The sequence below is a fragment of the Galeopterus variegatus genome, unplaced genomic scaffold (assembly GCF_000696425.1).
Source record: "Galeopterus variegatus unplaced genomic scaffold, G_variegatus-3.0.2 Scaffold2897, whole genome shotgun sequence".
NCBI lineage: Eukaryota > Metazoa > Chordata > Mammalia > Dermoptera > Cynocephalidae > Galeopterus > Galeopterus variegatus.
In genome coordinates this window covers 5,242-26,103 of record NW_007729008.1, presented here as the reverse complement: position 1 = coordinate 26,103, position 20,862 = coordinate 5,242, and the positions used below count along the sequence as shown (strand labels likewise).

The window sequence follows — 20,862 nt, the reverse complement described above, 5'->3', positions numbered from 1 at the left end:
CGGCGCACTATAGCAGTGTGCCACCGGGCCGGCCCTGAGCCTGTAGTTTTAACTGTAGTTAAATTATTAACAGGCATCTAAATTTTAATGACACTCTTGTAATGTCTGATTTTTTTTTTTTTTTGGCTAAATGGAAATAGCTGAAGTGTGAATATATCTCTAATTTTTTTTTTCCTTTTTGTCTTTTTTACTGACCGGTAACGGGATCGCAACCCTCAGTGTTGCGCCCGCACCACGCTCAGCCAGTGAGCGGGAACCGGTCTCCACATGGGATCCGAACCCTCAGCGGGAGCACCGCCACTCTCCCAAGCGGCGCACTCTCCAGTGCGCCACCAGGCCGGCCCTCTAATTTTGTGATTGACTTGTTAATTTAAATGTTTTATACCAAAAATGGGGAGGGAAAGTATTTTTATATTTTAAACTTATTTATATTGAACTTAAGATAGATCTCAGAGTAATAATTGGATAATAAACTGTCTCAAATCTTAATTATAAATATTTTAAGGGCTGGCTGATTAGCTCGGTTGATGAGAGAACAACCTTATAACACCAAGATCATGGGTTCGGATCCCCCTACTGGCCAGCCACCCAGAAAGATAGATAAATAAAATAAATAAATTTTTTAAAGTTATAGTGAAGTCTTCAGATGAACTTGCAATTCTTTTTCTGTATGCTTTACCTAAAATATTTATAATGTAAAATACATTGTAATGTAAAATATGTTTTTAAAGATTAATGTATCTAAAATAATTTTTATTTGGATGTAGCTTTAGTACTCAATATAAATTTATGTGAAATAATGGAAAAGATAATTTAAATAATTATCCATTTAAATGCAATGTTTTCTCTTCACGCAATAATAATAAATTTGAAGTCACAGGTAATAACTCTTTCCAATTTTTGCATAAATATCATTCAACTTCATGAGAGGTTTAAGGAAACCTAAATGAGAATAGAATCTATGGAATAATTTAGACCAGAAGTGATACACTGATGCATCTTGATGAGGTGGTAGTGACATGGGCCAGAAAGACCTGGCTGGGATCTTTGCTTGGATGCATAGTTACTATTAGGTTTGGCCATGTTACTTTACATTTCTGATCCTTTGTTACCTTGCCTGTAAAAGGTGGATACTAACTTCTACCTCGTGGCATGATCATGAGGAGTGAGATAGTGCATGTAAAAGACCAGCAGAAGCCTGATGTCTAGACCCTTTCCATCCCTCTGCAATGGCAGTCAACACGGGTGGATCACTGTACTTTTTCCTACTTAACCCAGGCACAGCAGCAAATCCTTCCTTTAAAATGTTCCAGGCTATCACCAAGAACTGTCTGGAGTTGACATAGGATATAAAACCCTGACATGGGATACTATCTCTGTAATCAGCAGCCATCGAATATATATGTGTATTTTTTTTTTACTACCACCCTGATTTGTTATTTGGGTTTGTTTAAAAAAAAAAAAGTTACTACAGTAGTTCTAAAGTTAGTCTTGGTAGATATTTAGATGTGATATAAAAAGATAAAGGTTTCCTTTTGACATTTGAGTCTGTGTCATGAAAAGTTCTTTTACAAAATTATATTCCTTCCCTATTTATTTATATAGTACGTATGCCAAATGTCTCTTGATTTAGACAGGTATCTTTTTTTCTTTTCCGAATAAAACCAAAAACAATTTAAAAAATTTCACTTTTGAAAACTGGAAAGTAGTACAAAGAAGGTTTGACAAGTGTATTTTATTTTACTATACAGTAAAAACAAAGATCTTTGATAATCTATGTGAAGTGACTAGAAAACTTGGGCTTTTAAATTTTGTTTCACTCTTACAGTTCTTTTCCTTAGAAAAAGTTTCTTAAAACTGTTAACATCAAATGAATACTATGAAGAAAAGAGTTTGGCTGGCCTTGACATTTTCAAGGAACGTGATTATCTTTTAAATAGATGTTGGGGAAATAGAGGGAAATGGTCAGGGCCCCTCAGATGTTCAGAATCTTGCCAAGCATTTGATGATAATATGCACGGGCACTCAGGTATTCCTTGGTTGTCTAATGTAATTGCACACATGTGCCCAGGTGTCCTGGGGTTTTGGACTTGAGTATAAAGGATGAGTGGCTCTGATCTACAGGGACCCCCACCTCCCGGGGCAGGGGGGGATCGGGGCCATAGGGAGGCCGCTACTGCTGCTGGAGGCTGTTGCTGCCGGTGCCCCTGGAATGCCCCGAGAGGCTGCTACTGCTGAGGACTGAGTTCATGTCATCTGCCAGTGGCTCCCAGGATCTTTCCCAATTACCTAGCGTGGACCTGCCTGTGAGGGGTGTGGTGACCCAGCCTGGCATGTGAGGAGTATGGTGATCCAGTCTGTACAATGGGTCTGAAGGGTCTGAGCCCTAGCCCTGACATTACAAATGGAAACTTCCTATTAACTAAAATAAAGAACGTTTTGGCTTTAGTTATGATTTGCCTAGCCATACAGTTAGCATAGCTATTGCTGTAACCCGACACTAGAAAATTGATGTCTTTTTTTCCCCTAAGTAATTCTGCACTTGTATCTTATTGCCAGTTAGTACATCAACACTGCATTCTGTTCATTCAGCATATCTTTATGTACAGTGTTTAAAAAGTAATTATACTGAGTTTCACAACAGAACAATTTCTAACACCAGAACAGTAGTTTAAAGAGTGAGAAACAGAAGTTAATGTTTTCTTAACTGGATACATGATAGTTTTCCAAACTAAATTCCAACCTTGAGATGGGCTTAAAAATGTTTTAATGTACTGAGTGTTTTGTTGCTGGTTTTGTATCTCTGTTATAATCACATTATCAGTGGAAATTTTCTGTTAAAATTTCAAGATCACTTATTAAATCCCACCCCCGTCTACTATGCACTTGGTATTTTTGGTCAATCTGAAATCCTCCTGCTTAACCTACATAATAAACCATGCAGTTTGTCATGCTTCTAATTTTTCTTTTTTCTTCTTTCAAATGACACCCTATTTATCTTTAATTTTTTTCTTTCTGGGCCTTGATTCAGGACTATTTATCTTAAAATTTTTTAAACTTTAAAATTACAAGTCAAATTGCATTCTCTGTTTGAATTCTTTGTTAATTGCTGTACGTAAATGTATCTAGCATGCTTTAATTATGGAAACTGGTCCTCCCCATAGACGGACACTGTCACATTGAGGCAGAGAGAGGAAAGGGCAGAGAGGGGAGGATGCCCCTGGTAGGTGTGTGTTGACCGGATGCAGCACTCCCCAAAACCGTGTCCCTGCTCTTGGGGGAGGTGTGGCTGTGCAAACCACAGTGCCAAGCCCAAGCAGCAGGCTGAGAGCTGGCAGTGTCAGGTGTTGCTTGTGGATCCTGAGGAATTATTGGCTTTGGGGAAATGAGTTTAGATGTAACTTTTCTTTCCTGAGTCAGGAAAGGCTTTGCTTGGGTTTAAAGGGAATGAAGAACCCAATAATTGTAAATATTTTAGAGAGTAATATATACCCTTGGTAAGTATGAGATTTTAGGGATACATAGGTAAACTCTTGGGCAGAGAAGAGTGGTTTGGCTTGAAGAGTTACTTTCTGGAATGGGGCAGTTTTGTCACTCACTCTGGCTGTGGTGAACTAAACTAAAAACGTGACTGTGCCAAAGCAGGGCTGACTTCGTGTTCCTCATCTTTGTATCTTTGATTCCTAATACGATGACTGGCACCTGGTGAGCGCTTAATAATTTGTTGAACTGATCTAGGCTGACCTGAAGGTTGACAGTGTGGGTTCCAGGTTTCCTAAGGTGGCAGAAGTGGGGAGAACGGCCTCACTGCCCCATGAGCACTGGGCCACCTGTGACTCCATCTGGCACTGCCTATGTGTGGCAGAGCAGTAGCTGGAAACTTAGCCAGCTTTCCCTGAGGGTCAATTTACTTGAATGAGCTTCTGTGCTGTGTATGGGCTGAGGGGGCCTTTAAAATTCAAAGAAGTGCTGGCTCTTCCAGAAGCAGGCATTGTTCATGTGGTTCCCTGGGGAGGTAGTGTGCTGGGGAGACAGCAGGGCTAAGGTCATCCCCTTCTGAGTTTTCAGTGTGGTCTGATAATGCTCTCCTTGGCTCCACAAGAGTTTCTCTTGCTGTTCCCACTGTGATGAACAGACTCCTTACGGTTTACTTCTTAAGTTTTCTCTTTCTGTCAAGGGGAAGCCTGGCTGAGACTGTTCTGTGAGTTTGGCCAAGGAGGGTACCGTGGTTGTTTTCTTGGGAGGCACTTGTGCAGGGAGGTGTTATTTCAAGCCAATTGGAAAGGATAGATGGTGCATTATAAAAACATGAAGCAAAAAATATTTCATTTCAGTGTTTCTATCTTGAGAAAATATAAACGAAGTAACAAATAGTTGGCTGACTTGCAAATTGTTAGTTTCAAAGTCAACTTTTTTTTTTTTTTTCCTTTTTGTCATTTTTCATGACCGGCAATGGATCGCAACCCTCAGTGTCGCGCCTGTACCGGACCGGGACCGGCAATGGGATCGTAACCCTCGGTGTTGCGCCCGCACCTCGCTCAGCCAGTGAGCGGCGGTCTGTATGTGGGATCCGAACCCTCGGCGGGAGCGCCACCGCACTCCCAAGCGGCTCACAGTAGCAGTGTGCCACCGGGCCGGCCCTCAAAGTCAACTTTTGAACTCTATTGTTTCACTTAAAACTAAGAAGTCTCCAGATTAATGCTGGTTATCACTCCCAGAATCTGGTTTCTGCTTATCAGCTTAGCTGTGCCTAATGCAATACCACTCTAATTAGAGGGAAAATTGCTGGAATAATAACTGGGCAGGTTTACCTTACTTGTCTTTATTTTCCTTTTGAACCTTTCAGGTACGACAGTGCCAGCCCACAGGGCCATCCTGGTGGCCCGCTGTGAAGTGATGGCAGCCATGTTTAATGGAAATTACATGGAAGCAAAGAGTGTCCTGATTCCAGTTTATGGTGTTTCCAAAGAGACTTTCTTGTCATTTTTAGAATACCTGTACACAGACTCTTGCTGTCCAGGTAAGCACGTAAATGCTAGATAATAGCTCACCATTCATTCTTTCCTTGTCACCCATTTTGATAAAGTACTTCCTGTGAAATCTGTTTTTGTTTAAGGTTTATCAAAGTTGACATCACAGCATGTGCTAGGCACTTGGCGGTGGTATTGGGACAACTGTGAATTTTTAGTCCTTCCAAGTAGTGACTGGATGCCTCATATGGGTTCCCAGACTCTGGCAAAAATTCACATGTCCCAGCCAGCACCAGTTGCATGGCAATCACTGTAGACACCCTGGAAATGGAGGGGTCTTGTGGTAACCAGCAGCTATGCTAATTCTAGAGACTGGGGCAGAAAGCTCTGCTGAGCACCATCTCTTCCACAAGAAGAAAAGGGTTGGACTACTGCTTTTATGACTTTGATTTCTGGTTGAAGCACTTTTAAGAAGTTCCAGTATTCTGAGGTTCTCCCCCCGCAACTTGGTCTTCTTTCTGGACCAAAGGATGTGGGATTTTTAAAGGCCTCCTTCTTACTTCTCCTGAAGTCGGACTCTCCTAGTAAAGCTAACTTCTCCGAAAACTTTTCTTATGATATTTAGAATGCCCAGTGGACTGTAGGATTTATTTCCAAGTTCAGTGATCAAGGACTGTCTTTGACCAGGAACCAACCATCTATGGCAGCTACAAGATGGAACTGATCTTGCAGGTTTCCTTTTGTTGGAGGCACCTTGGAGAAATAGCAAAATTCTTTCAACAGGCCTGGAACTTTGGGATGCATGGAGGCCCGCTTTGATTAGTCTTCACCCTCTGGCCACCAGATGGCTCCAACCACAAACACAGCTAGAATAAGCCCCAGGTAGCTTAGTCCCGGAGCCTGAGACCTTAATTACGGAACCTGGCCAGTCACCCTAGCAAATTAAAAAAAAATGTATTTCAGATCACACCTCTTCAGGTTCACTGCTTTAATTTTTAGAACTGGGAAAATTTCCTGAGTTTGTTATTAAAATAAGTTTTAAACAGTTGTAAGTCCTCTAGTGAAAGGTTTAAGGAGTTCCGGCCGCCCCGCTCCTTTTATAATTGAATTAATTCTGGTTTTGCAGTTAACTATACAGTATTTTGGAGCCAGTTACAGTTGTTACTGTTAGTATTAAAGACTGGCTTATTATTTTTTGCTTAATAAAAATGAAAGCGTTTGTTCTCATCTGGAAATCAGTGTTATTGTTTATTGTTTCAATATTGATAAATTTGCATACTAAATAAAAAATTTGCCCAGATTTAAAGTAATAGGAAAATTTGGTTTTTCAATCATTCTCTCACTAGAGTAGTGGAAGCTTCTAGTTTTAGATTTTATCTTGCTAATTAGAAAAAAATGCTCAGAAAGCAATAATAGTTATAGGACAAAGCAGTATAAAAATTGGTAAAAAAGTGTGTGGGGAAAAATGAGTCAACATGAATAATCAGAAAATTAAGCCAGATACTGGACTATATGCATTGGGAAAACTGCAGAAAGAAAGTTATTCAATTCATTATGTTAAATATTATACACAGTGTTCTTGGTTTTATAGCTACAAAAGAATGTAAGGAATTTAAGGAGGAATAAGAAAGAATTACATGGAAAGTCAGACATATAGGGAAATGTTTAAAGCAAACAAACTGGGTGGCTGCCAGGGGCTGGGGAAGGGGAAATGGGGAGCTAGTGTTTAATGTACAGAGTTTCAGGTGGGGAAGATGAAAAATGTTCTAGAGACAGATGGTGGTGATGGTTGCACAACAACAAACAAACAAACCCGGGGACTAAAGCCAAGAAAGAGAAATTGCAGGGTTTTAGTTTAAGTAACAGAAAGATTTACCCGATAACCCTGGAATTGATTGTTAAGGGCAATTATAGAATTGCCTTCTCTAGAATATTAAAAAAACAAAAGAGAAAAAGAATGAATTCATTTCTTAGTGTGAAGACTTCAATGAATTCTTTTTAAAATGGAATAATAGGGGGCCTGGCTGGTTAGCTCACTTGATTAGAGCATGTGCTAATAGCACCAAGGTCAAGGGTTCAGATCCCCATACTGGCCAGCTGCCAAAAAAACAAAATAAGTAAAATAGAGTAATAGTTTAGAATACTGACTCCCTCCAGGATTCTCCCAGGCACTCTATTCTATCCTAGATGGTACGGTCAGCAAGTTTTTTGGGTTTTGTTGTGTGGTGGAGTTTTTTTAGGTCATAAAAGAAATGGTTTTATTGTCCATTTTCACTTATCTTCCCTTTTCTCCTCAGCTGGCATTTTTCAGGCCATGTGTCTGCTGATCTGTGCTGAGATGTACCAGGTATCCAGACTGCAGCACATCTGTGAGCTGTTCATCATCACACAACTACAGAGCATGCCAAGCAGGGAGCTGGCCTCCATGAACCTCGATATAGTTGACTTGCTCAAAAAGGCAAAGGTAATTGGCCCGATGTATCTGGTTGTTTGATTTTTTTAAAAAAATACTATAAAAAATTATACTGCTGTCTTAAAGTTTCTATTTTCTAAGAGATACATTAATACTAGTCTCAGTTCAGAAGTTTGCTGAATGAGTATAAAGTGCCTTCACAATAATTTCTGTGGCCAGGTAATTTTGAAGCATTAGGGCTTTGTGTAATCCCTTTCTAAGGAGGTAGAATTTAGGGATATGAAATTTTTTCAATGAAATAGTGGCCCTTAGAGTTATTTGAGAGTAGTGCTGTACTGTATTTTGTAGGCATTAAAGGAAATAGAATTTGCATTGAAATTTCCAACAAAAAGGTCACATCTTAGGGTTCCTGAAAGGAAAATGACAGGATTGGTCCATATATGCTAATAAAGATGCTTAGGCCAAACTCGTTTATTTCTTTATTCATTCATTTCATAAACATGTTTTGAAGTACCAGTTGTATATAGGAGATATTGGTGTATTTCATTAATCCTTGCAAAATGCCTTTTGTTGGTATGTCTCACTATATTAGAATATAGTTAGGAAAATGTTTGAGGTTGGTAGTCACAGTAGTATACAATGCCTTCTGGACTCAGAATGTCTCACTATATTAGAATATAGTTAGGAAAATGTTTGAGGTTGGTAGTCACAGTAGTATACCATGCCTTCTGGACTCTTCTAAGTTCAGGGCCATTTTGTTTTTAAGAATTGTATTGCTGTTTATTCTAGGGAACAGACAGTTTACACAATTAAATTAGTTCTGAGTAACTGCAGTTACAAAGACCCTAGAATATGAATCTGACAAAGTACTGGGCCAGGTGTATAAATAAACTAGGATTGTTGTGTTGAAATCCACTTTCCAAACCCCCCAGATGTGATCCTAAGTAAAAAATCTACCATCTCCTCATTCCTGCTCTCTTTTATCCCTGGGAGCAGAAAGCTTTTCAGATGGATCGTCCTGCCCCTGGTTGTTCTGCCATTCATCCACCACCTGAGACAGCTGCAGGGCTTGTGGTGGTTACGGAACTCCATTGTCGTGTGCTGAGCTGGAGTGAGTGGAACCCTCTAGGTCATTTTCACAGGAATATATTTGACCTGTCACTACAGACTATCAAGACTTCTTAAATTATTATCTGGTAATAGCATAGTATCTACACTACCAACTTTCACATCCAGGGTAAAAAGCATGATAACTTAGTCTTCATCCACATTGCTAAGATGGAGCCACATTATGGGGCAAAGGACAGAACTCTGTGACAGCTAAAAGCTTGTGTCCAGGCTGAGATGAATTCGTTAATCAACATGTATATTTCTGGGCATAGAAAAGAATTCATTTAAAGCATCAAGGTCTTCTCTTACTATCTCCTTAATTATTTTGGACTTCATTTCTCTCATAATGAAGTTTTAAGGTCATAGGTATTTAATGTTAAGGATAAAAATAAATAAAAGCAAATAAAAACTTGAGTAACCCTGATTTCTCTGTGTAATATATTTACATTGAGCTTGAGATAAATAACTCCCCTCCAAATTTAGCTTAAAAATTCGTTTTTATTCTTGCTAGCATTTTCTCCACCTTAGCTCATTTCTGATGTGTTGTTTTCATACTATTCTAACAAGTCTATCATACTTTTTAAAAAATGGACACAAGCTACTTTTTTTTTTTTTAATCTTTTACTAACCTTTTAAATTGCTCATGTACAGCAGAAGAGAACTCCCTGTGTGGTCACACTGACTTCTTTAGGTGCCTCCCCACACCCACACATGCTTGGTTCCTCAACAGGATCATTGTCAGAATTCTTCCTAACCTGTTTTCCCTGACTCTGTAGTTTCTGTGTGATGATCCCTATGTTTTCCCCCTGAATTTAGAAAATTTAAGGTACCAGCTCTTTTTGAATTTTTATTGTTTGTTTCTGGAGACTTTTTTATTTGCTAAGTCTGAGCCTAAATTTGCCAGTTTTCCTTTATTCTATTCCTGGTGGCAATTATAAATCCCAGATAACAGGAAAATTTTCTTCCCAAATTCTCCTTGAAGTTCCAAGTTTAAAAAAAAAAAGAGGGGCCGGCCCGGTGGCGCACTGCTACAGTGCGCCGCTTGGGAAGTGCGGTGGCGCTCCCGCCGAGGGTTCGGATCCCACATACAGACCGGCCGCTCACTGGCTGAGCGAGTTGCGGGGACAACACCAAGGGTTGCGATCCCGTTGCCGGTCACGAAAAAAGACAAAAAAAAAAAAAAAGAGAGAGAGAGAAAGAGCAGTTCCAAGTTTTAGGTTCCACTTTACCTGCCAGTTCATCCTGTTGGTCAAAATTTAATTAACTTTTTCCTCACCGTTTCTCTGACTTCTAGGAAGTAAAATTATCTCTTGGCAGAATTAGATTCCTAGTAGCTCTCTGAATGGTCAAAATTTCTAATCACTCTATTATCATCTCCACCAGTTTTGTACTGTGCATCAGGAAAACGTCATCCATTCATACCTTCTTATCTAGATGAACAGTTTTGGTATTCTCTTACTTCTGCCTCCATTTTCCTCTAACCTCTCAATTCTTTACCATGATTCTACCCTCTGTTCCTGTATTTCCATCAAGATGAACTCTTAACATACAGGAGATGCTTGTTTCCCCTAATAGGATGAATTTCTTCTTATCTCTACTTCCATTTAAACCCTATCTGTCCAAACTTTGGTGATGCCTACAAAATTATATTTACTCTCATAGTAAAAGTTTAAATTCATCTTCTTACTTGTAGTCTATATATTAATTGGCTACCTGAGGCTAAAATTTTTATTTCTGACCTTTTCCTGTGAGTTTCTGGGTACTTTCTCCACATCTTTCATATAGCTCTTAAGTTCTATAGTATTTGGTTTATGGTTTTTCAATGCCTTTCTTTTTTATTCTGTTACTTATTTCAGTTTAAACCTATTTTCTTGGGTCAGCACATATTCCTTAAAAAACCTAGTTTTTATTTTTACAGTGAGATGCATTCCATCTCTTTTCAACAGCCTACAATTATGATATCTTAAAGCTTGGTCAAAAATAAAATTCTGCATTTTAAGCATGTTTTTGTAGTCAGCTGTTCATTTCTGTGATCTTTCTTCTCTTTCAAAGTCACAGCCCTTAGGCAATATCCTGACCTTCTGATGTAGGTTATCTGCTCTGGGTTAATCATCTAATGGTAGTGGTGGCTTCTTCTCAAATAGCTATAGATTCTTACTCTATTCCCTTGAGATCAGTCACATCTGCTAAAGATAAGGGCAGAAAAGATTGTTAAAATGTGATGTGAGATGAGATGAACTATAAAGTCCCTTCTAATTCAAAAATTTTGATTTCATATAATGAAAATACAAGGGATCTGTGAATTTACATGTTAAAACATTCTCACGCTATATACATCTCTTTAAAAGAGCAAATCTTGAGTTTCGTCCTTAAGATTTGAGATTATAACTTTCTCTTCAATTTAGTGTTACTTATTGCTTATTTAATATTTTTGATTGTCCTGAAAAGAGATATATACTTAACCAAAAGGTGGAAACAATCTAAATGTCTGTCAATGGATGAATGGATAAGCAAAATGTGGTATATACACACAATGGAATATTATTCAGCCTTAGAAAGGAATGAAATTTTAGGGCTTGCCCGTAGCTCACTGGGGAGAGTGTGGTGCTGATAACACCAAGGCCACGGGTTCGGATCCCTATATAGAGATGGCCAGCTAGCTCACTTGGAGAGCATGGTGTTGACAACACCAAGTCAAGCGTTAAGATCCCCTTACCAGTCATCTTCAAAAAAAGGAAGGAATGAAATTTTGATACATGCTGCAACATAGATAAACCTTGGAAGACATTATGCTAAGTGAAGTAAACCAGACACGAAAGGACAAATATTGTACGGTTTCACTCATATCAGGTACCTATAATAGTCAAACTCATAGAGACAGAAAGTAGAATAGTGATTACTAGGGTCTGCAGGGAAGGGAGAAAGGGGAGTTATTGTTTGGTGGGTACAGAGTTTCAGTTTGGGATGACAGAAGAGTACTGGAAATGGACAGGGGTAATGGTTGCATAATCATGTGAATATCCTTAATGTCACTGACCTGTACACTTAAAGATAGTTAAAATGGCAAGTTGTAGGTTATGAATATTATACCACAAAAATAATAATAATAAAAAAACCCTGTACTTATGTACCATTGGAAATGGACAGGGGTAATGGTTGCATAATCATGTGAATATCCTTAATGTCACTGACCTGTACACTTAAAGATAGTTAAAATGGCAAGTTTTAGGTTATGAATATTATACCACAAAAATAATAATAATAAAAAAACCCTGTACTTATGTACCAAAGTTGCCTGCCAGCATGTAACTAATCCGAATTATGGTTGGATGGATCAGTGACTGTCCCTGGATTGGCACCAAGGTGGTGATGTCAATGGCCATGTTGCTCTGAGCTTTCCCTCCATTGATAGCAGTTGAAACTCAGAATGAGAATTGTGCAGGAAATCCTGCTCAGTATAACAGTACACCCCATTAAAAGCAACTATCAGATGAAACTCTCTTATAGAAATATTTATACATCGAAATCCACCCTCTTAAGCCAATGATGTTTCCTTCTCAAAATATTTTTTGGTTTGCTCCTAAGATGAACTTTAGATATTGTTTAGATATCATTCACCATAATGTTATGTCTGTTACACAGATGCAAGTGCAGTAGTGAAGTTCATGACCTTAGATTAACACCTTAAAATGAAATTCTCAAGGACCTCAAATAGTCTCTGTTAACCACAGATGCAGCGAAGCATTTGCTTAAAGATCTTGGCCCCTCCAGCAGCAGTAGCCTGTTATTCACTATTGATTTGGTTTCTTCATTGAGTGATGTAGGTTTATTATTATTTGTTAGTAATGCTCCCTTTTCCTTTCTGCTGTCACAGTAGACTGAGGCTGCATCACATGCAGACACATTGAACATGGACATGGGCTCTCCACGATTTCTCCCTGACCATTCTCTCCACCTGATCATCACAATCATCATGATGTTGTTACGTACAATGGTGTTTCACTTTTCATTTTTCTTGCAGTTTCACCACTCTGATTGCCTTTCAACCTGGCTACTTCATTTCATTGCCACTAACTACCTCATCTTCAGTCAAAAGCCTGAATTTCAGGATCTTTCAGGTAGATTGCCAATTTTTGTTTTGAAAAGAAAACTTTATGGTCTTTGTTCTTAGATTTGAGACATAATTTGTAGAAATAGAAATAGTTTTAATAAAATAACAATAGTCAATATAACACATTCTTTTAAATTATGCAATGTGGTAATTGAGGACACTTAATTTACAGTCACCTGTGTTATATAAGGAGCTTGACCTGTGTTACACAAGAAGTTTCCTAATAATTATTTTATAGCTCCCATCCATTTTTAAATGCATTTTTTTTTTCTGAAATAGATTAGGTGGTGAAATGTATTCTCAGGTGGTGTTTGGTTGTGATAAACACGATCTTAGTTTTAACTATTTAAGTCTGAAGCAAAACAGTGCAGATTAAAATTTTTTTCCTTGTAAAGGAACTTAACTATTGTTTATTATTTATAATACATAGTTTTATTGTACTGGATATCTACATTTATGAAGCATATCTGTATAGGAGTTATTATATTACTTTGGAGTAACAATTTCTATTGATCAAAGGGTGTTTTGAAACTTCACTGAACAGAGTATATGTAATGTGATTTCTAAGGTAAATTATAAAGATTAAAACCAATCAAACTGTGAGCTTCTGAGTACTGCATAAGAAGAAAGAATGAAAATAGAATAGTTGTCAGAGTGGATGATCAGTTTAGATACAGTGGTTTGCTCTTGTTATTACCAGCATAGACTCAAGGGAAAAAAAAGACTCAAGGAAAAGGAAATGAAAGATTACCCAGTCAAGTAGCTTCACACTCTGGACAAAATATCCGTGGAGATACCTAAAGGTCTTCTGGGCTAAGGGGCAGAAATTAGGGGCAAGTGAGGAGAAGAGGAGGGAGGGACTAGGGGAAAGGGGAAGAAAGAGCTTAAATTTACTGTTCTCAGACTCTTTCCTTGCCCCGTCAATCAGAGTAGTTCCACTTTTATCTGTTTTAATCCTAGAATTCTGCATAGAATTTGGCTTTGTAAAAAGGATTCTACTGATAAAAGATGTGAAAATCTCTTGTTTTTATTTAGCTACACGTTATACAGCTAAGGAAGCCAAGGGACACACAAATCAGTTTTGGGCAGAGGTATTCAGCCAGTCACAAACATAGTATGCCTGTTGGGAGCCTCCTTAGATAGAATTCAACTATTAATACAGTAGAGTAATATAATAAGTCAAAGCAAAACAACAGGTATTTATTAACCATCTACTTTGTGCATGAAAAAACAAAAGTCTATTCATAAAGATAGGACTATGTGCTGTCAGTAGGATATTCTCACATAGGTATTCTTTAAGAAGTGAATTAAAAATTAAACAAACTGCCTTTGATCTTAGAGCCACTTTCATTATGTCACCTTAGGTCACCTTCAATTGTAAAATAAGAATAAGATTATTTTCCACTTACTCTTGTATAGATGTATGATATACATGGAGTACTATTACAACCTTGGGAGAAAGATGCTCTATAAATCCTTTTAGTTATTAATTTTATTATATTTTATTACTTACACAATCGCCTATAAAGTATGTTATGACCACCTGGCCTTGTGAAAAGCAGGGCTTCAAGGTGTAATCTGAGATGGCAGGGTGAGGAGCTGAACTGTATCAGTGGTTGTCCTCTGTTCCTTTGATGTGAATAAAACAGGCGTCCTGAAAGCTCTGATTCCAGTGCCTGTTCGTTTCCAGGAGCCTGCTGTGATGCGCATCCTCCTGAGCAGAGGGAAAAAATCCTACTAGATAAGGAAAAATTTGATTGTCTAAATCAAGGGTTGCATACGGGTAGTCTATGGGTTGAAAGTAGCTTGCCATGGGGTTTTATTTGCACACATGGTTGTATTCATTGCTGTTTTTTAAAAATAGTGTTGGTATTTAAAAATTTCAAATTTCTGGCTTCTTTTGAAAAATTGGACAATCTGGCTACTCTGGGCCCATCTTCCCACAAGCAACAACCTGTATCTGGGCTCCAGCTGCCCATTGAAAGGAGCATGTCCTCTTCAGAAGGTCACAGCCACCTTTCCTTCCTATTGCCTCATACCTGGCCCACTTCACCTGGTCATTTGAAGTTGGAAAGGGTCCTTGCCACAATTACTTTAAAGCTTTCTTGTAGAATTGCCCATTTTTCAGCTTCAAAAGTTATCAACTTATTGTTAAAATTCTACGAATTGTTTTCTCTTGACTGAGAATTTTCTTTTGTAGAGGCATTAGAAGTAAAAAAGTGAGACTGGAAAAGATCTCATGTCAGTGCAGGCACAGATATATCAGAACTCAGTTAAACAGATCGTTAAATATAAGATTTTTATATACTAGACCCCTGAAAACAAATAGCAATGCACAAGAATATGTTACCCTGGACATTTATGGATTCGTTATTCTCACAGTTTAATTTAGCTCAGTATTACAGTATGTGTTGCATATTATGGAGTTTTTGTTTGTTTGTTTTATCTTTGTTTTTGGCTCATTTCCAGAGCTCATCTGTAATAACTTTCCTCTGTTTTTTTAATCTTAACTGAGGGAGTAGTTTCATGTCACCTTTGCTCCTAAATGAAACTTAGAACTAATTTCTCTGAGCAGCTAGCTTTGTTTCTTTTTATCTAGGTCCTGCAGCTTGGATCAAGATCTTGTTAATCCAGATTTTAATAGATGAGGTTAAATGGTAGACAGAAAAGTGGAAATTGACTTAAAAGGAAACTTTAGAGTCCGCAGAAGAGGATACTGATGAGAAACAAGCTGATTAACCCAGCAGAATCCCAAAAGCCCTAGAAATTTGAGGTACCAGGTGTTTTAGAAACCAGAATGAGCCTTAGGGCTGAAAGCAGTGGAATTAGTCAAATGTTGATTAAGAAGCTTTTGCCACACGCCACTCCACCCAGGCAGGCAAATATTTCTCCTGAACAGAGTATATGTAATGTGATTTCCAAGGTAAATTATGAAGATTAAAACCAATCAAATTGTGAGCTTCTGAGTACTGCATAAGAAGAAAGGATGAAAATAGAATAGTAGGAGATGGGAGGTTTATTTCTGGAGAAATCAGACAAAAAATGTTATAGAATCATGAACTTTGGGTACATCTGAGATCAGGGGTGAGGAGCTGGGCTGAAACGTGGGGGTTATGTGACATTATTTAGGGAAGTTCTAGGCTCCTTCCCTTACTGATGTTCTGAAATTCTGGAAGTGATATATTTGCCACCCCAACCCCCATACCCTGGTCATGAATTTGAAGCATCCTTCTGTGGCCTCAGAGAAAAAGTGTACAGGTACAATTTGGGAATGCACTGCTGAACCCAACAGATATCTGCCCAATCATGCTATGGTGTATTCCACCAGTCAGCTAGTCCTACCTGTGCCCAAAAGGTTTTCAAACAGCTTTCCAGTATCTCACTCTTAAATATCTTAAATAAAAATGATCTCTCAAAATAAGAGATCATTGAGGATTAACTGATGTTTGAAGCAATCTCCCACATGAAATATAGATACCAACAATGAAACAAAATAAATAAAAATAGAAGATAATAAATTTAGAGGAACAGAGAGACACAGGAGTAGAAGAAAACCTAAAAAATACCCTAAAATTAATACCCTCAAAGAGTGAGAGATATACATCCATAAAGCAGAACTAGAACACTGTTAAGAAATAATCAGACAGAAAGCAGGACGGTGGTTGCCAGGGGAAGGGGGGAGGAGGAATAAGGAGTTTAACGTGTGTAGAGTTTTACTTTTGCAAGATGAAAAGAGTTCTGGAGATTGGTTGTATAACAATGTTAGGACAGTGGTTGCCAGGGGAAGGGGGGAGGAGGAATAAGGAGTTTAAGGTGTGTAGAGTTTTACTTTTGCAAGATGAAAAGAGTTCTGGAGATTGGTTGTATAACAATGTGAGTGTACTTAACACTAGTGAATAGTACATTTAAAGTTCGTTAAGATGGTAAAGTTTAAGTATGTGTATATTACCACAATTAAACAATAAAAGAATGAAAAGTTCTTTCTGGAAAGTAAAAATATGATAGCAAAAAAAGCCAAACAAACAAACAAAAAAAACTAAATAAAAGAATTGATAGATTAAGGTAAAGAAATCTCCCAGGAAGTAGGACAAAAAGATAAAGTGATAGATAGGAGACAAAGATGTTTTTTAAAATTGGAGGCTCAATCCAGAGGTTGTATTATCTGACTAATATAAGTTCATACAGAAAAAAGCAATGGGGAAGAAATTATCAAATAACGCAAGAAGTTATCTCAGTACTAAAGGACCTGAGTCAAAAAATTGAAAAGATTTGCTAAATGCTCAGCTTAGTGAATGTACAAGGTACACGATTGGTACATATAAGAACAATGAGTACATATAAGAACATTGAGTATAAACAGAAAAATATAGAAGTTTCCAGGATTAAAAAACAAAACAAAACACATACACACAGATCACTTACCAAGAACTATGAATCTGCATGGCAGTGGAGTCCTTAACACCCTTGGGAACTAGGAAACCTTGGAATACTGTCTTCAGCATTCACAAGGGAGTCGGCAACCTAGAATTCTATACCAGACCAAAGTGTCAATCATATGTGAGGATAGACTAAAGACACTTCATCACAAACAAAATCTCAAAAATACTTCTTAGCCCTTTCTCAGGAAACTAATAAAGGTTGTGTTTCACCGAAACTAGAGAACAAACTGAAGGGCCCTGGGGTTGAGTGGTGGGATCCAACAGAAAGACGTGAGGGGGTCCAGAAGTCAGGAGGCCTCCCGGGCAGCCACAGTGGAGACATGATCTGATGACTGTGATTGGGTGGGAACCACAGAGAAGACTTTCGAGAGTTTGGAAGGTTGAGTGAGCTACAAAGAAAACTAATAGCTAAATGGAAAAAAATGAGTCAGTCACCTCCAGGAAAAACAAAAGTTTTCTTGAAAAAGAAAAGGAAAAAAATCAAATACTACTTGGTGAAGCAGTGGAGAAGATGTTTATCATTGTAAATCACATAACATAAATCCTGATGACTGATTTAACCAAAACTGTATTAAATGATTTTGGAAGGCTTGAGGGAACGGTAGAGAGTATATAACAGAGCTTGGATCTCATCTGTTAAGTGGGAAGTCAATAGATAATATCTTCACTTGATCTGAAATAAAATATATTCAATTAACATTTTTTTTTTCTTAAAATTTTAGTGGAAGAACGCAGTTTTGTTGAAAAGCACAGATGGCCATCGAATATGTACTTGAAGCAGCTTGCAGAATACAGGAAGTATATTCACTCCCGGAAATGTCGTTGCTTAGTAATGTAACCTGGAGCTTTTATATACATACACTTTTATATACATACACTTTTTTTATTATTATTATTAAAAATAGGATACCTCTGGGTTCCATAAAATTCTTATGACTGAAACTAATGTGGGCTTTAAAAAAAATCACCATACAGCTTAATGTATTTATTAGGTCTCCTTGAAAAAATTACTATTATTGTCCTAAAAGGGAACAAAATATACTGTAGACTAAAATTAAGACTTCACCCTAGAATATAAAGCTGTTGCACAGCTATGTTTTCCCTTTAACATGTCCTGTTGCCTTAATGATATTAAAACTCCTCCCAGTTAGGGAATGTTTTAAGTTTTTTAAAAATCTTATAGGATTAATACAGAAATTTCATCATCTGATTAATTGCTGTATTAAAATAAAGGACATTTAAAAGCCCAGTATAACTGTTTCTAAAATGAGAAATCTAGGAGAAGACTAATCAGTCCAATGTGAGATTTTAGAAATAGAAATTTGCCTGGGATTTTGAAAAGTGAAATGCCGCTTAATTCCAAATCAGTGACAGCGTTTGAATCATCACGAAGAAAACCTGTTTTTCATCTGGACAACCCAGCTGAACTAACTTGTCTCCTCCCTGGGATTCTGATTAGTCTGGAAAGCTAAACACGGCCCACTTTCCCAGTGTGTCACCTGTGTAGTTACACAGGGCCCCACACTAAGAAAGGCCCTGCTGCACTAGGGTCAGTGCTCTTGAAGCTTTTAATAATGTTTGAAGAAGGGCTCTGTGTTTTTCAGTTTGCACTGGGTCCCCCAAAATATGTATATTTCTTGGCAGGAAATAAACTATGTTTTCTTGCTCAAACGTCATTCTCTCTGAAAGCAGCAAAGAGGCGATGGTACCAAGGAAAGAGTAGGAGGCTTGCTGAAGGGAAGAGAGCATAAAAGGATTTCTGACTTTGGGGACGTCTGTACCATCCAGGACCTCCACTACCACTTTAGCTGGGCAAGTGAGAAGTGAGTTGTGTTGTCTTAGAACATCACAGTTCTGGCTCTATTGCAGATGAACCAATACTTTCTTGATCATTCTGTAAGACCAGATGTTGTAAGAGTGACCAACCAGGCTGACTTTAATACACTTTAACTTGTAAAGATGCTCATAGAAAAAGATGCTTTTTAGAGAATTTGTTATCGAAGACTCAAGACTTGGTTTTTGTTTGTTTGTTTGTTTTATTAACTAAGATTAGAATGTCACTGACTTGAACTGTTTAAATAACTTGGTTTTTGTTTGTTTGTTTGTTTGTTTTATTAACTAAGATTAGAATGTCACTGACTTGAACTGTTTAAATTTTTTCCAAGGACTGAAAGGTTATTTGATGAGGAATAGTGTGAATCTTATCCTTCAAGATTACTCAGTAAATTGAAAGAAAAGATACAAATCGAAGACTTGTTACATGTAGAGAGAATGGTACTGGGTTAGAGGACAGAATTATAGTTACTCTTGTATCACATGTATACAGAAATAATTACATCGGAAGCTCACAAGCCTAGAGATGGAGAACAGATTGCTATTGATAATTAGCATAATTTCCATCTGCAATTCAGTATTGGAATATACTTTCCTTTTAATTTCCAGTGACTTTAGAGTACATATAGTTTTTCAAAGGTTTGATTAAACAGTTTCATACTATAGTATTAGGATCCCTTACAGTTAGCCCTTGTATGTAAACCAACACTGTCAGAGTAAAACAGTAAAAATTCCCTGTAGATATATTCCAAGAAACCTGATTTTAACTGGACTGCGTTAATGAAGATTACTAGAATGCATTTTATGTTTTTTGTATTTTAATCACATTAGTTATTCTACTATTGGAAAATCCCACTTGACAAGGAATAGCATTGTAAAGAATAGAGACTGTAGTCTCTATTTTAAGAACTTGGAAAGTTTAAGAACTTGGAAAATGCAGTGACTGCCCTTTGTTCTTATAAATAAAATTATATAAATTACAGCATTTAATATTCTAAGTCAGTAACTTTTAATCTAGGAAATTGAAAAATGTAAGTTGCAAAGCAAAATATTTTCTTGAAAATACTATTTAACATTTAAATAGACTGTAGATAGTTCTTTTAGGTTGTTTGACCTGAATGGGAGTTGGGTTTGGAAGCTGGTACTCTGTTGGTGTGGAGCATGGTGAAAAATGTACATTACAAAGCATGGTGAAAAATGTAAGTTACAAAGCAAAATATTTTCTTGAAAATACTATATAATGTTTAAATAGGCTATAGATAGTTCTTTTAGGTTGTCTGACCTGAGTGGAAGCTGGGTTTGGGAGCTGGTGGTCTGTTGGTGTTGAGCACACAGTTTTTATTATGAAAGTTCTTTACCACCTGTGTGAGTGATTCAAACACCCAGATGTCACAGCTCTCCAGGGCTAGTCAGAACAGTAATCAAATTAGTTTTTAAACCCATTTGGATGTAGACTCTTCAATATCTTTCAATTAACTGTATTTAAAATAACAAGATATTTAAAAATATTTACAAACTGGGAGAAATGAGTGCTGATTTTGAAGGGTTTTTTTTAATTGAAAGATTGTTTCTAGATGAGTGTACGCTTTGTGCTGAAATCTGCTTCAATATATTTACCAATCATTTTAATTAGAGAAGATACCATACAGTAGAACTAAGGCCTTTCCTTTCCAGGCCAGATTTTCACCCTATTTAACCCTTTGTATATTTCTAACTACTCCATGTTCATATTGTAGAAAACTAGATTTGTAATATAGAGCTTTCAGTAACATAACCGAAATAATCCTATCCAAGCCAGCATGATAGCTTCATATTGGGTAGCAGCAGAAGACTGAAGAATTGACTTCCAAATCAGCTAAACTTTTCAACTGTAATTTTAAAAACTACACTACACTGATTTAGTTATTAGACAAAAATGTCCTCAGAGTACTTTATTTTATTTAAAGCATCTGTTTAATTGAACCTTTAATAATTTTGCAAAGGGTA

The 20,862-nt window shown here is 37.4% G+C and overlaps 1 protein-coding gene across 2 annotated transcripts in view; it reads left to right on the top strand.

The window, feature by feature from the left end:
• The window catches only part of RHOBTB3 (Rho-related BTB domain containing 3), a 62,515-nt gene extending 42,007 nt beyond the window's left edge, over nt 1-20,508 (top strand). The window contains exons 9-13 of one of the 2 annotated variants that reach the window (XM_008583367.1): nt 4,847-5,020; nt 7,268-7,434; nt 12,515-12,611; nt 17,766-19,058; nt 19,130-20,508. In XM_008583367.1, the coding sequence (XP_008581589.1) occupies nt 4,847-5,020; nt 7,268-7,434; nt 12,515-12,611; nt 17,766-17,881 (554 nt within the window). In that variant the 3' untranslated portion in view covers nt 17,882-19,058; nt 19,130-20,508. Of the gene's footprint in view, nt 1-4,846; nt 5,021-7,267; nt 7,435-12,514; nt 12,612-17,765; nt 19,059-19,129 lie in introns of those variants that run through there. The other variant, XM_008583368.1, reaches the window with a different exon arrangement.
• Nucleotides 20,509-20,862: the final 354 nt, after the last annotated feature.